Raw genomic sequence first — 16420 nt, forward strand, 5'->3', positions numbered from 1 at the left:
GAGGACGTAGGCCCACCTGCCTCAACTTCAGCACCATTTGGGGGAGTGGGGAGTTGTGGGTCCCTGGCCACTGGACCATAATTTTAAAATTCGTCGGTACTTATCGTAAGCTTTCAGTTATTCAGGCGCGTAGCCATGTGCAGGTAAACCTTGTTAGTCAGGTTTGAAGTTATCCAATTAAACTCAGCCACATAACTTTATTTGGTGATATTCAGAATTATTTAGCTGGTTAAGTTATGTGTTTTGTGTTTTTTAAATATTACCCTCCAAATGTCTCTGCCTGAATCCCATCCTCCTAGGGCCCCCTAGAGTGGATCTGTATTGCAAGGAGACTGAGATGCAATTACAGAACAGAGAGAAGTGAAACCAAAATACAGAGACCGTAGAAAGGGAGGCGAAAGTCTGCAGGAGTGGGAGAAAGTGTTTGTAGCTGGGGCGAGTCGGTGTTGAGGAAAAGAGGTCTCTACTACTAGCAGGAGTGTTCCATTTTTCCATGGGGGGCGGGAGTCGATGCTGCTGGGTTTCAGCTCCCCCATGTGGGAGCCAGATGGTGAGCTCCTGCCACCATCTTAGCTTGTGGATGTTTTACTTACACCTCTTGGGGTAAGTAAAACATCCACAAGCTAAGATGCTTTTGCCCTGGGATCGAGATCTGGGAAACTTTGTGTTAGGAAGAGGAAGATTTTCCCAACCTTCCTTCCTCTGGTTTTGGTTTCCTCTTTTTTTCCCGAAGAATTTTCTTCTGTTATCTGAGTGCTCCGGGGCCCAGGGATTCAATTTCTTTACCGCCTGAAAGATGAGATGTTTCTCACAGACAGAGAACTAGCGGACCATCAGTGACCCTTTTGGGGAATGAGTTCTCATTCATCCCCAGGGAGAAAGAGGATTAGGAGCGGGAAAAAGAACAGCGGCACCCATGGGTGCATCCACCATCACATCAGCAGGATGTGGAAGAGAGAGAGGAGCATGGAGGGGCCTTCCAGGGTCAAACAAGAGAATGAGGAGAATAGAAAGCTGTTGCTTCAAAGGTACTGTTTAAAAATTGAGATTTTTATTCTATCACATCTAAATTTATCCACCATCTATTGGAAGGAAGCTCAGAATCCACCCACGGTGATTGGAAGGGAAAGGAATAAAACAAATAATTGACTTTAACATCAGAATAAACTTATTAGAAGCCTAAGGTCTTAAAGTCTACATAACAGGACATTTTATCAACTTTCCATTCTTAATCAGTCAAAGTTAAAATGGAAAGCATTTCAGCTTCCAAGGGGAACATTAATGCTGTTTGCAAGAGACTGCAATGTTGACGTAAGACTTAACCAACGCACAAGGCCTGGAAGAAAATCTTCCCACACCCCAAGAGGGAATTCTGGTTTAACATTAAGAAAGGACTTTAACAACTTAAACTTGTATTTGAGGTGTGGTCTTTGGTGTCCTGAGAAGGGGCAGTAGCCCAGGGTAACAGAAAGACATGCACCAGTACCTAAATGCTTTACGTTAAAGATAGATTGTTGGTTTAATCCTTCTGCTTTTCCAATGATTGATAGATCAGAGAGTCCCCAACGGGTTGGGAGAATATAAGAAAATGCCATACTGGGTCAGACCAAGGGTCCATCAAGCCCAGCATCCTGTTTCCAACTGTGGCCAATCCAGGCCATAAGAACCTGGCAAGTACCCAAACACTAAGAGGCAGTGCTTTACCCCCCATATTCAACAACTAAAACCTCATGTTTGATTGTAGCCAAAAGGCCCGGAAGCCATGCTTTACACTACGGTGCCTGGCAGATCTGGCTAGGAGCTTCTTATCTGTGCTGTGTCCTAGCCACAGAGCTCGTTTCCTCTGTCTCCAGAGCTGAACTGCCCCTGACCAAGGACAGGGTGGAGGCAGGAAGCAGAGCCTTTCAGAAGACAAAGGCAGGAAGATTTGGGGGTGGGAGAGGCAGCGGTGGGAAGTCACCTCCACTTCCCGTCTAGTCCCGTGTTTCCCCTGAGGGAGGAAGGATGGATCACAGAGTGGGGGCAGGTCGCATAGCGGCTGTGTGAGGAATGTTTTTCCCATAGAAAATCACAGTCTCCCCCACTCCGTGCCTTATTCTCGTCAGACTAACGTTTATTCTAAAGATTTGGTTGGTAAAGAGCAGGCTTGAAGTCGTTCTTAAACCTGCAGCTAGTGAGGCACTGGTGTCCTCTAGGACAGTGAAAGCTGTAGCATTGCTTAAATCTGTAGTCTGACTTCAGAAAGCTCACAAACTCTGCAACCAGACTTTAATTTATCTTCAGTAATCATTTGCACAGCATCTTAGTTATTCATAATGAGTAACGAAGCCACAAACCAGTGATCAAGTCATCCCTTTTTCAGTTAATTCACACATTTAGATTGTGGTAGGGTCAGCACTGAGCTGGGTAAACTGTTCGTACTGGCTCTGATGACGTAGCCAGATGTGACACAGCTGATTCTGGCCACCTTCCAGTCTAAATTACATTCTCTGCCAATCAGTCTAATGGAGGACTTCCTAATTGCTCAGCAGTGTGAGCTCCAAATTCTTCTGATGGCTTCAGTTTTATCAACTACACGGCTCATTGAAAAGGAGGTCCAGGTCCTCTGAGTCTTATGTGAGGCAGAGTTGTAGGAGTTTGTTCTGGTAGCAAAATGCCCTCCATCCCCTCTACACACAGCCTCATCAGGGGCAACCTCCCCTCACTCCTCTGATGCTGTGCAGGATGGGTGCTCTCTCCTTGTACTGGGTGGGCTCACTCTCCCCTCTCCTCTGATGCTGTGCAGGATGGGTGCCCTCTCCTTGTACTGGGTGGGCTCACTCTCCCCTCTCCTTGTACTGGGTGGGCTCACTCTCCCCTCTCCTCTGATGCTGTACAGGATGGGTGCCCTCTCCTTGTACTGGGTGGGCTCACTCTCCCCTCTCCTTGTACTGGGTGGGCTCACTCTCCCCTCTCCTCTGATGCTGTGCAGGATGGGTGCCCTCTCCTTGTACTGGGTGGGCTCACTCTCCCCTCTCCTCTGATGCTGTGCAGGGTGGGTGCCCTCTCCTTGTACTGGGTGGGCTCACTCTCCCCTCTCCTTGTACTGGGTGGGCTCACTCTCCCCTCTCCTCTGATGCTGTGCAGGATGGGTGCCCTCTCCTTGTACTGGGTGGGCTCACTCTCCCCTCTCCTTGTACTGGGTGGGCTCACTCTCCCCTCTCCTCTGATGCTGTACAGGATGGGTGCCCTCTCCTTGTACTGGGTGGGCTCACTCTCCCCTCTCCTTGTACTGGGTGGGCTCACTCTCCCCTCTCCTCTGATGCTGTGCAGGATGGGCGCCCTCTCCTTGTACTGGGTGGGCTCACTCTCCCCTCTCCTTGTACTGGATGGGCTCACTCTCCCCTCTCCTCTGATGCTGTGCAGGATGGGTGCTCTCTCCTTGTACTGGGTGGGCTCACTCTCCCCTCTCCTTGTACTGGGTGGGCTCACTCTCCCCTCTCCTCTGATGCTGTGCAGGATGGGTGCCCTCTCCTTGTACTGGGTGGGCTCACTCTCCCCTCTCCTTGTACTGGGTGGGCTCACTCTCCCCTCTCCTTGTACTGGATGGGCTCACTCTCCCCTCTCCTTGTACTGGATGGGCTCACTCTCCCCTCTCCTTGTACTGGGTGGGCTCACTCTCCCGTCCCTCCTCTGATGCTGTGCAGGATGGGTGCTCTCTCCTTGTACTGGATGGGCTCACTCTCCCCTCTCCTCTGATGCTGTGCAGGATGGGCGCCCTCTCCTAGTACTGGGTGGGCTCACTCTCCCCGTCCCTCCTCTGATGCTGTGCAGGATGGGTGCTCTCTCCTTGTACTGGGTGGGCTCACTCTCCCCTCACTCCTCTGCATGACTGTGCAGGCTGGGTTGCTCTCTCCTTGACTGGATGCGGCTCACTCTCCCCGTCCCTCCTCTGATTACTGTGCAGGAGTGGGTGACTCTCTCCTTGTACTGGGTGGGCTCACTCTCCACTCACTCCTTGATACTGGCAGGATGGGTGCTCTCCTTGTATGGGTGGGCTCACTCTCCCGTCCCTCCTCTGATTGCTGTGCAGGATGGGTGCCTCTCTCCTGTACTTGGGTGGGCTCACTCTCCCCTCTCCGTTATGCTGGCAGGATGGGCTGCACTCTCCCCTCTCCTTTGTAATGGGGTGGGCTCCACTCTCCCCGTCCCTCCTCTTGATGACTGTGCAGGATGGGCTGCCTCTCTCCTTGTACTGGGTGGGCTCACTCTCCGTCCTCCTCCTTGATACTGTTGGGATGGTGCTCACTCTTCCCTCTCGTGACTGGGTGGGCTCACTCTCCCCTTCTCCTCTGATGCTGTGCAGGATGGGTGCTCTCTCCTTGTACTGGGTGGGCTCACTCTCCCCTCTCCTCTGATGCTGTGCAGGATGGGTGCCCTCTCCTTGTACTGGGTGGGCTCACTCTCCCCTCTCCTCTGATGCTGTGCAGGATGGGTGCTCTCTCCTTGTACTGGATGGGCTCACTCTCCCCTCTCCTCTGATGCTGTGCAGGATGGGTGCTCTCTCCTTGTACTGGGTGGGCTCACTCTCCCCTCTCCTAGTACTGGGTGGGCTCACTCTCCCCTCTCCTCTGATGCTGTGCAGGGTGGGTGCTCTCTCCTTGTACTGGGTGGGCTCACTCTCCCCTCTCCTCTGATGCTGTGCAGGGTGGGTGCTCTCTCCTTGTACTGGGTGGGCTCACTCTCCCCTCTCCTCTGATGCTGTGCAGGGTGGGTGCTCTCTCCTTGTACTGGGTGGGCTCACTCTCCCCTCTCCTCTGATGCTGTGCAGGGTGGGTGCCCTCTCCTTGTACTGGGTGGGCTCACTCTCCCCTCTCCTCTGATGCTGTGCAGGATGGGTGCTCTCTCCTTGTACTGGATGGGCTCACTCTCCCCTCTCCTCTGATGCTGTGCAGGATGGGTGCCCTCTCCTTGTACTGGGTGGGCTCACTCTCCCCTCTCCTCTGATGCTGTGCAGGATGGGTGCTCTCTCCTTGTACTGGATGGGCTCACTCTCCCCTCTCCTCTGATGCTGTGCAGGATGGGTGCTCTCTCCTTGTACTGGGTGGGCTCACTCTCCCCTCTCCTCTGATGCTGTGCAGGATGGGTGCTCTCTCCTTGTACTGGATGGGCTCACTCTCCCCTCTCCTCTGATGCTGTGCAGGGTGGGCGCCCTCTCCTTGTACTGGGTGGGCTCACTCTCCCCTCTCCTCTGATGCTGTGCAGGATGGGTGCTCTCTCCTTGTACTGGGTGGGCTCACTCTCCCCTCTCCTCTGATGCTGTGCAGGATGGGTGCTCTCTCCTTGTACTGGGTGGGCTCACTCTCCCCTCTCCTCTGATGCTGTGCAGGATGGGTGCTCTCTCCTTGTACTGGGTGGGCTCACTCTCCCCTCCCTCCTCTGATGCTGTGCAGGATGGGTGCTCTCTCCTTGTACTGGGTGGGCTCACTCTCCCCTCCCTCCTCTGATGCTGTGCAGGATGGGTGCTCTCTCCTTGTACTGGGTGGGCTCACTCTCCCGTCCCTCCTCTGATGCTGTGCAGGATGGGTGCTCTCTCCTTGTATTGGGTGGGCTCACTCTCCCCTCACTCCTCTGATACTGTGCAGGATGGGTGCTCTCTCCTTGTACTGGGTGGGCTCACTCTCCCCTCTCTCCTCTGATGCTGTGCAGGATGGGTGCTCTCTCCTTGTACTGGGTGGGCTCACTCTCCCCTCACTCCTCTGATGCTGTGCAGAATGAGTGCCCTCTCCTTGTACTGGGTGGGCTCACTCTCCCCTCTCCTCTGATGCTGTGCAGGATGGGTGCTCTCTCCTTGTACTGGGTGGGCTCACTCTCCCCTCCCTCCTCTGATGCTGTGCAGGATGGGTGCTCTCTCCTTGTACTGGGTGGGCTCACTCTCCCGTCCCTCCTCTGATGCTGTGCAGGATGGGTGCTCTCTCCTTGTACTGGGTGGGCTCACTCTCCCCTCACTCCTCTGATACTGTGCAGGATGGGTGCTCTCTCCTTGTACCGGGTAGGCTCACTCTCCCCTCTCCTCTGATGCTGTGCAGGATGGGTGCTCTCTCCTTGTACTGGGTGGGCTCACTCTCCCGTCCCTCCTCTGATGCTGTGCAGGATGAGTGCACTCTTCTGCTGTCTGCTGCCTGGGTGGCAATGGGTATTGTTGGGTGAACAAACCCTGGGGTAGAGCTGCAAACTCCCAGTTCCCTCACTGGCAAACTTCCAACAACACAAAAATCTCCAACTCCAACAGAAGTTTTTCTCACGAACGACAAGAAGCCTTAACAAAAAAGGTTATCTTCCAGCTCTTGGGAAACCTTTAATCTTTAACTAACCAGTTCAGAAGTATTGAATGGAATTGATATTAAGCCCTGATTGCACAGAGGAATTCAGAATGCTACCTCGAGATGTTTGTCTTGTGATTTTTAGTTTTTACGATTGTATTTTACATTTGTAAACTGCATTGATACATTGTGACTTTGTGGTATAAAATTGACAGTATAAATAAATAAATTCAGAGTGTAAAGGTGAGGGCCTTTCTCCCTAGAGTGGTGGTCAGGGCAGAGGAAAAGGCCAGGGCTAGATGTAAATTATGCATGCGGGGAAGAGAAGGAGGACCCACCTCAGAAATGTTCAGAAGGTACATGGGGGTGGGAGATGATTCCCTCCCCCCGATCACTCCTGCTCTGGTTCTCCCTTTCTCACCCCCAAGTTTCCCAGCTGCTCGTCCCAAGCCAAAGACAAATTCAGCTCTGGGCCCCATGCAGCCAACACTGGCCCCATTCTTCAGTGCTGAAAGGAGCCCCTCCCACCACAGCAGGAGCTTTCTGTGAGGGGAAGGACAGACCCAGGTGGCAGCTGTGGCAATGCTTTGTTATTAGCAGCTGGGCCTGCATTGCCCATCCTTAAATTCAGGCTTGAGAAACGCTGCTTCCCCTCCATTCTCTAGATATTCTGGAAATCTCTGGTGGTCACTCTAGATAAAGGCTGGAATGAACCATTCTAGCAGGCATAAGGATGCACGACTATATGTCCCCTGATTTGTCATCACTGCATTGGTTGCCCATTCAGTGCCTCATACGATTCAAGCTTTCCATGTTAAACCTTAATTTATTATAGGATGAGTCCACTCCTTGAATCAAGCAGCTTTATGGATTTATAAGCCCTCGTGTGCTTTAAGATCAGCAAACAAGAATTCACTAGAAGTTCCATCACTAAAATGTGTTCACTTGGATGTGACCAGGGGTTGGGCTTTGGAACCTGAAGACGTTTCTTTTCATCTTTAGCAATGCTGGTCACGTCGCTCCTGCTATGATATGTATGATTGCTGAAGATATGGACGTTTTCCTGTGGTTTTAGTCCCAACATCACATGTGACGTGAACGTGTAGCATATCAAGTTTAATGAATAAAAAATGGCTCAGTCCGCTACTTACTCTCTCTTCACTCACAATACGATCTCTCATACAGAGACGCGCTGCTCTGCTAAGGATCCAGTGGGTTTTACCCAGACTGGAAACCTCTTGTGTTTACACTGGATACCCAGACTGGAAACCTCTTGTGTTTACACTGGATACCCAAACTGGAAACCTCTTGTGTTTACACTGGATACCCAGACTGGAAACCTCTTATGTTTACACTGGATACCCAAACTGGAAACCTCTTGTGTTTACACTGGATACCCAAACTGGAAACCTCTTGTGTTTACACTGAGTTCTCTGATTTCTCATTGTGAGATGATAAACCCCAGGGGGCTCAGATTTTGGCTGGGTTTATCACAGTCACACATTATGCCTTCTAGCAGACCCCCAGAGGCACAGCCCTGATGTTAAGAATGAGGGGGCGTGAGTTTGACAGTATAATCAGGAATCTCTATCCCCTGCACGGAGAGTACATGGTGGAGCTGTCACCTTTCGTAGGCAATTTAACACCTGGAAGCCTATCAGTCATTCACCTCTCTGCATTTCAATTCTAGATCAGTCAAGTCCTGGGCAATGAAATCAAATTTGCAGTGCGAGAGCCATTAGGCCTCAGGTAGGTGTGCTGTGAAGGGGAAGGGTGGGGGTATATTCCATCAGAGCCCTGGGCTGACTGCATTCACACCCTCCTCTCCTCTCCTGATCCCCTCTCACTATCTTACTCTCTTTATCCTCTCTAGACTATGGCAGTTCATCTCAGCCATCCTGTTCACAGGCGTTGCTCTCATGGTAAGTTGGAGGCTAAATCTATTCATTACTCAAGTTCCCGTCAGGCCTGAAGGGCTGTGTCTAGGGAGGCGAACATCTGGGGAGAGCAGACTGGCTGAACATTTGCTGCCTTCCAGCTGTGCCAAATCTCAAACAGCAGGGTGCGGGGAACAGGATGGGCAGGGGTGAGCCTGGAGCAGACAGAGCAGAGGGGAATGATTTTGGGAAGGTCATTGTGGGGGGGGGGTGAGGCTGAGGGATGAAGGGGATCTGCTGTTATGGGAGAGAAGGGGAGAGGGTGGTGTGTGAGTGAGGTAGAAGGAATTGGTGCCAGTTATGTGTGCAGTCTTGCGCCCTCCCTCTACCCCACTAATACAATTCAGATCCTCTCTCTTAATCTGAAATTCTTTCCCCCAGATCCTGGAGACCATCACTCAATCCCCCCCCCCCCCCCCACCTCTTCTCCTATCCCAGATTTCTGATCTTCCCTGTCCTGCTCCTCTCCTCTCCTTCTCAGTCCTTCTCCTCTCCCCAGTTCTGCTCCTCTTTCTATCCCTGGCCCTCCTATGACCTCCTGCTCCCTCTTGTCTGACCTTATGAGGGGGGAGAAGCACAGCACCCATAGTGCTTAGGGGTGGGAAAACCCTCAGTCATTGGTTGCTGTCATCCTGACTTGCTCCCGTTCCCGTCCCTCTGTCCATCTCCATCTGTATTTGTCCTGCTATTGCTCATCCCTGGGGCTGTGACCTTGTTGCCAGGTTCCTTCCAGGTGAGACATTGCAGAGCTAACAGTGACTGATTCAGTCTGAGGCTCCTGCTTGATAGCCAAAGGCATAGGCACACGTAACATCTGTCTGTCTGCAATCAGGGGAGATGCAGATAATGAGCATCTGTATGAAACTAGCAGATTTGGTGGGTGACAGAGTGTCTGTCTGTCTGCTGCTCGAGTTGAAATGTCTTCTCTCTCTCTGCAGGCCCTTACCTTCCCTGACCAGTTGTATGACACAGTCTTTGAGGACAGCTCGGTCAGCACTAAGATCTCCATCCGAATGTATGGCGGTGCCCTCCTGAGTGAGTTACAAAGCATTCAGTCTTGTCAGGAATGTATCAGGCACTTTATGTCAATAAGAACTGAAAAGCCAGGGAAGAATCCATAATCACAGTCCCGTCCCCCCCATAGATGCCCAGATCACCTCTGGTAATCATCCACCCTCACTGAGGCACTACTGCTGCCTCCTGCACTGAGGCCATGACAGCCTCCTGCTGCCTCCTCTCTCTCCCAGGCTCTCCCTGGCCCCCTGTATGATGATGAGCTGCGCTGGTCGCTCGCCGGCGTGCTGTGGGTGGGTCTCGTTCCTAGGAGCTGCCATGCATAAGCTGCCAGCAGCGTCCTGAGCAAGAGCATGAGGCAGGTCGTGGAGCGATATTCTCGGGTGGACATTGTGTTGTGCTCTCTTCTCTGCTGTGGCCAGGTCTCTCGCTTATCATGTGGAACTCATTGTACACTGCTGAGAAGGTGGTTATCCGCTGGACTCTGCTAACCGAAGCCTGCTACTTTGGGATACAGCTCATAGGTAAGGCCTTTCTCACCCTCTGCAGATATAAGTAATTTTGACTGATTTTACTGCTGCTGCCGCGGCCATGTGTCAGGCCCTGAGCTGGAGTTTGCAGTGCGCAAGTTTTGTTAGCAGCAACACTGAAAGCCTCTTGGGCTTGTGAATAATTGTGCCACAATGGGTTGTCGGGACCGTGAAATGGATGATTAAAAGCTGGGCTAAGATCAAGGTCTGTGCTCAGCAACTCCTCAAACACTGCTGCTGCCGCCGCGGCCGTGAGTTTGCGCTCGTCCCATCACGCACTGATGAAGCAGCTTGGCCAGGGTCCATGCTGGTCACCGTGAGTGGCGTGCAGGTATTAATGCTGAGCTGACGTCTCTCTAACCCTCTGCTCCTCTCTCCTTCTTTCCCTGCCAGTGACGGCGCTCAGCCTGACCGAGAACATGGAGATCTCCCACGCAGCGGCCACCCTCCTCTCCTGCCAGGGCCTCGGCCTGCTCCTCACCACTTACTTCTACTACCAAGTGGGACGCAAGGCGAAGAAAATCTGAAATGCCTTTGCCGTTTCTCTCTTCCTTCTCTCCTCCTGCCTTTTGTGTTGTAAAGCAGATGAACTCCTTGCTGTGTCCAGGCAGGATCCATCCCTGGGACGTTTCAGCTGCTCAGAGGAGGGCGTTCAGTGAGTCGTCACTTTGTAGGGAGGTGTAAGAGGCATGAAGATGTCAGGATCCAGCCTTTCTGCTCTTCACACAGGCATCACTGTACCTAAACACGCATGTTCTTGAGTTTCTATGCTGCAGATCTGTGCTTTAGCGCTGCCTCTCCTAGGAGAGGTGACCCAGAGCTGTAAAATACTACAGAGCCCTTTCATGGGAGTCTCGCAGGGCCAGCAGTCTGTGTCTTTGTATCATGGGCGGGGGTCACGTCAGTCCTGGCTCTCTCCCATTGAATGGAGGCATTGGAAGGTCCTGCTTTACGTGAAGTCCCTGCATGCAGTGGGGAAAACCAGGCCTGTCTGATGTCATTTCTTCCCCAGACTTTTTCATGTGCTTCACTGCTTACCAAATCTTCTACTTGCAGGTCAAAGGCAGTTCTGCTTGTGCTTACTTCTAGAAATTTTCTGGAAAAACACTCGAGCAATAAGCAGCAAACTGAACTGGAAAAACTAGGCTTGAGTAGTTGTTTTTTTTCTAGGTATCTGCAGCCACTTTTTTCTTGAAGGGTAGCAGTGACATCTAGTGGCCAGTCAGAGTTTAGCAGTGACATCTAGTGGCCAATCAGAGTTTAGCAGTGACATCTAGTGGCCAGTCAGAGATTAGCCGTGGCATCTAGTGGCCAATCAGAGTTTAGCAGTGACATCTAGTGGCCAATCAGAGATTAGCCGTGGCATCTAGTGGCCAATCAGAGTTTAGCAGTGACATCTAGTGGCCAGTCAGAGATGAGTCATGAGCAGTATCTTGTGCGCAAATAAAAACAAAAAATAAAGACTTTTTTATTGGACTAACTTAGGACATTTCTTAATCAGCTTTCGGGAGCTATTCCTCCCTTCCTTGGGTCTGAATTCTGGGACAAACAGAGTTAAGGGCCCATCTGCATTACAGGAATTGAAGGCCATGCATGGTTAGGCATAGAATTGTAAACTGACCCGAGGGAGGTAGGAATCGCTCCCGAAAGCTGATTAAGAAATGTCCTAAGTTAGTCCATAAAAAGGTATCCCCTTAGATCATGTTTTCTTTATCTTTATTTGCATGTATTCCGTCCCACTGCTTTCTGCAGGTGCGGTGTGCATGGGGAATAGATCATGAGGCTGTTTTCATGTGCAGCTCCACCCATGCTGCAGGCTCTCTCTGAGCCAGAAGGGCCCTGCTTACTGTGCATAAGGAACGGGCGTTTTTCCATGCCTCTCGTTACTGGGCTATTGCCTCTACCTCATAGGCCAAGCTCCTGCTGTGGAAAGATTGTACATTTGCTGTCTCACTGCCAAGGATCTTTCTAGGTTCCTGCCAGGATCAGGAAATGGCCAGAACTGTTATTGCATTATGCCTGCTCTCAGTGCTGCAGCCTCAGTGCTGCAAACTGGCAATGATGCTCACTTTCAGGAATGTCAGTGTCACAAGATCACCAGGACGCAGCCCTGAGGCTCCCCACTGAGAGCTCCCTGCTATGAGCTCCACTCACCACTGACCTGTTTATAATCCAATATACCACTTTAGGGACCCACCCCAGGCTGCTCAACTGGTCCACGAGCCTTCTGTGTGGAAGAAGATTAAAAGCATTACTGAGATCCGAGAACATTACATCCACTGCTCATCCCCATCTAATTTCTTGGTCACCCAGTCAAGGAAATTGAATATTTTGCCTCTGGTAAAACCATGCTGCAATTTCCTGGACCTCTTTACTGCCAGTGACTGACAAGCAGCAAAGGAGACCGACACTACTGCACACTATGGACTCATAAAATGGAAGGAAATGAGGTTATTCTGATACTCATTAAGGTATAGCACAGAATAGGCCTCTGCTTTGACAATGTGACCCTTTCTAAGCACACTGCTCTTTTGGGATTCCCATTGTGCAGGGAAGGCATCTTGGCTCATTTCCTGGTAGATGGCTTATATTTCTCTTTTTCCTGCTACACAGGTTTTGCATTTTGAAATTGTAAGAACTTAAGATTTGCCGTGCTAGGTCAGAGCCTCAGACAGTGACCAAGCCGTGTCATGAGGAGGTACCTGGCAGAACCCAATGGAGATCCATTCCTTGTTACTTACCCCTGAGTCCACCCGGCTAATAATGACTTCTCCAAATCCCTTTTAAACCCATTTATGCACTTTGGTTTTACTCAGCATTGCACTTCTTATGTTCTTAAATTGCAGTTTGTGCACAGAGTAAAAAAAATGCTTTCTCTAATTTGTTTTAAATGTGCTGTTGATTTCATGGAGCGTCCCCTGCTCCTAGCACTACTTGAAAGTATAAGTAACCGTCCTCTCCATCATACCCTTCTCAGATCCCTAACCTATTTAGCCTTTCTTCATAAGGGAGCCAGTCCATCCCCTTTGTCACTTTTTTGCCCTTCTAGTTCTGATTTATCTCTTTTGAGATGGGGCAACCAGAACTGCACACAATACTCAAGGTTATGGTCATTCTCCATTCCTTTCTAAATAATTCCTAACATTTTATTTGCATTTTTGACTGCGGCTGCACATTGAACTGAGGACTTTAACACATTGTCCACAATCATTTCCCTGGATGATAACTCCTAATGTGGAATTAAGTATTGTGTAATATACTTAGGATATTTTTCCCTATGTGCATCACTTTGCACTTATCTATATTAAACTCATATGCCATTCATTGTTGCAAACAGCTTCGAGCATTTTCTATGAATGATGAGGTGTATACATTTTACTGAATAAAATAAATAATACATGTTGTGCTCATAAGTTTACATATCTCTGGCAGAATTTGTCAGATGTGTAGCATTTTAAGAAAACATGTGTGATCAGACAAAACATGTTTATTATTTTTCTTTCAAATTAAACTATTATGCATCACAGAATAGCACAATCATTAAACAAACCATAGCAATAAAGAAAATAATAACATGGTCTTGTTCAAAAGTTTACATACCTTTGAATGTTTGGGCTGATAATATACACTCAAGTTGACATACAGGTTGAGATGGCAATTAAGGGTATTTATTCATTTTTTTTATTTATTAGCTTTTCTATACCGATATTCGTGGGTATCATACCTGTGCATTGTTTGATTGTAATTAGTGCCTGTATAAATAAACAATGAGTGTCTTAGCTCTTGAGAAACCCATGTGCATTTCATCCAGGGCTGCATTGACTTTGGTGGTTACTGAAGCATGGGGCAAGTAAAAGAACTGTCAAAAGATCTGCAAGCAAAAGTAGTTCAACTTTATAAATCAGGAAAAGGATATCCAAAGATATGAAAATGCCAATTAGTACTGTTCAAAGTCTGATCAAGAAGTGGAAAATTATGTGTTCTGTTAATATCAAGCCATGGTCAGGTAGACCAAGAAAGATTTCAGACACAACTGCCAGGAAAATTTGTTGGCATGGAAAGAAAAACCCACACGCAACTTAAATACAAGTTTCTCTGAAACAAGGTGGTGAGGGTGTTTCAGCATGCACAATAAGGAGATACATGAACAAAAATGGGCTGCATGGCAGAGTTTAAAAAAAAAAAGCCACTGCTGCACCAATACCACAAAACAACCCACTTACAAAATGCCAAACAGCACCTAGAGAAGCCTCAGAACAGCTGAACAAAATCATTTAGAGTGATGAGACCAAAATTGAACTTTGTAATCACAACCATAAATGCCATGTTTGAAGAAGAATCACCATCATACCTACCATGAAGCATGGAGGTGCATCTCTGCTATTTTGGGGTGTGGGCGAGTGACCTACAGTGGCACAGAGAATTTAGTCAAAATTGGAGGCAGGATGAATGCAGCACCTTATCAGAAAATATTGGAGGAGAATTTGCATTTATCAGCCAGGACGCTGCACATGGGATGAATTTAGACTTTCCAACATGACAATGATCTGAAACAAAAGGGCAAGTCGACCCTTCAGCGGCTGCAGCAGATAAAAGTGAAGGCTCCTGACTGGCCATCACCATTTCCTGATTATTCAGCCACTTTGGGGAGAACTGAAACTTGTACTTCATGGTAGACAACCAAATAATTTACAGGATCTGAAGGCTTTTTGCCAAGAGGAATGGGCAAGCTTTACCACGTGAGGAAATAAAGAGCCTCATTCATAACTTGCAAGCCATCATTGCTGCATAAGGGGGCAAATCATGATATTAAGAATGAAGGGCATACAAACTTTTGAACAGGACCATTTTATGAGTTACTTTATTGCTCTGGTTTGTTTAATGTTTGGGCTATTCTGTGATGCATAATAGTTTAATTTGAAACACATTAAAAGTAACAAAGATATGTTTTGTCTGATCATTCATGTTTTCTTAAAAGGCTATACATTTTACAAATTCTGTCAGAGATAGGTAAACTTACGATCACAACTATGGGCCGGATTTTAAAAAGGTTACGCACACCGGGCCTATTTTCAAAAAGCACAGTGACGCACGTAAAGCCCTGGGACGCGTGTAAGTCCCGGGGCTTTACTAAAGGGGCGAGGGTGTGGGCGGGGTCAGGGGCAGGCTCCCAGCACAGTGGCCATATTTGCTGCTGTGCCGGGTATTGCGCACCGGCAGTTGGCTGGCAGGCACAAAAGGTAAAATAAAGGTCAGGGGGGTTAGATTAGGGCTAGGGGGGAAAGGTTAGGGGAAGGGATGGGAAGATCAGGCTAGGGGGAAGGGAACGGGGGAAGGCAGCGCGACTCGGCACGCACAAGGTACACAATTGTGCACCCCCTTGCACGCGCCAACCCAGGATTTTATAACATGCGCGTGCACCTGCACGCGCATGTTATAAAATCGGGCGTACATGTGTGCGCGCCGGGTAGGACACGCACATGTACGCCCGCGTGCAACCTTTTAAAATCTACCCCTATATGTCCACTTCCCCAGTCCGGCAGGCAGGGATGTGCATTCCTTTGAAACAAATGTGGTATCAGTTCAGTTCACCTGAAAATGTTCAGGTTTTTAATTTCAACAAATATTGTGAACTCTAAGTCCACAACCTCCCTTCCCCACACTTGACCCCCTGCCGTCCCTTACCTCTTCCACAGCTCTCTGATAAAGAAATGGGCAGGAGTGATCCCCAGTTGCTCCGTCCGTCCTGGTTCCAAATTAAAAATGATGTCATTCTCAGGGTCAGCTGGTGCCAAGTTGCATTAAGGTGGTAAAACAACTTGTGCCAAGCAGCACCATTGTTTAATTGAAGTTGGTGGGTCAGGAGTAACTGAAGCAGAAGAAAGATGCCCATCCCCACTGGAAAGGTCCTTCTGAAGTGCCTCCCTTCCCACCGGTGTTGTACCAATGTTAATGTTATCACTAGTGGTGTGAGAAGCTGCTGCAAGGGGATGAAGGCACTAAGAGTTACAATATGAGACTTGCATTAGAGGAGCTCGTCAGGGATGCCTTAGCACAAGGATTGGTTTTTTCAGATCCTGATTGTAAAGTGTACGTATCAAGACAAGTTTTTTTTTGTGTGTTTTTTAAAGAGCCTTTCTTTCACTGATTTGTAACTATTATCTTTTGGAGTTTGCTCTCTGTTTAACTGTGTCTTTTAAAAGGGATAAACAAAAACAAAGCAGGAAAGAAACAGTGGAATGACTTTAGGTTTGTGCGCCATTTGTGGTTTTTCTGTACTGTGAACTGGTAAATTGATACCTCAGTATCTTTCACAAAGGAGCAAATCTTGCAGATGCCAGCCTGCCCCTCACACAGATGAAAGGTCTTCCAAACATGAATGTTTGGGAATAAGGAATTAGGAAACAGGAAGGAAAGTGTCACAAAAGCTCTCTATTCCAAAGCATCTCCTATTGCCCTCGCCTGGGACATCCTGGCCAAAGTTTCTACAGCAAATTCTTTCTCTTTCAGCTTCTACTTAAGAAACCTGGATTGTTTTGAGCTCTGGCTGTGTTCCCTCTGCTCATGACATCATCTGACAATTAACAGGCAGCTATGAGATGCGAGTAGGCAGAATACAGCCTGGGCTGAGGAATCC

The 16420-nt window shown here is 49.0% G+C and overlaps 1 protein-coding gene across 3 annotated transcripts in view; it reads left to right on the forward strand.

The window, feature by feature from the left end:
* TP53I11 (tumor protein p53 inducible protein 11) overlaps positions 1-13112 on the forward strand; it is a 61679-nt gene extending 48567 nt beyond the window's left edge. For all 3 annotated transcript variants that reach the window (XM_029582671.1, XM_029582670.1, XM_029582672.1), the window contains exons 3-7: positions 7993-8051; positions 8176-8224; positions 9178-9274; positions 9676-9777; positions 10177-13112. In XM_029582671.1, the coding sequence (XP_029438531.1) occupies positions 7993-8051; positions 8176-8224; positions 9178-9274; positions 9676-9777; positions 10177-10310 (441 nt within the window). In that variant the 3' untranslated portion in view covers positions 10311-13112. The remainder of the gene's footprint in view (positions 1-7992; positions 8052-8175; positions 8225-9177; positions 9275-9675; positions 9778-10176) is intronic.
* The last annotated feature ends 3308 nt before the right edge of the window (positions 13113-16420 follow it).

This window comes from Rhinatrema bivittatum, chromosome 17 (assembly GCF_901001135.1).
Source record: "Rhinatrema bivittatum chromosome 17, aRhiBiv1.1, whole genome shotgun sequence".
Classification (NCBI taxonomy): domain Eukaryota; kingdom Metazoa; phylum Chordata; class Amphibia; order Gymnophiona; family Rhinatrematidae; genus Rhinatrema; species Rhinatrema bivittatum.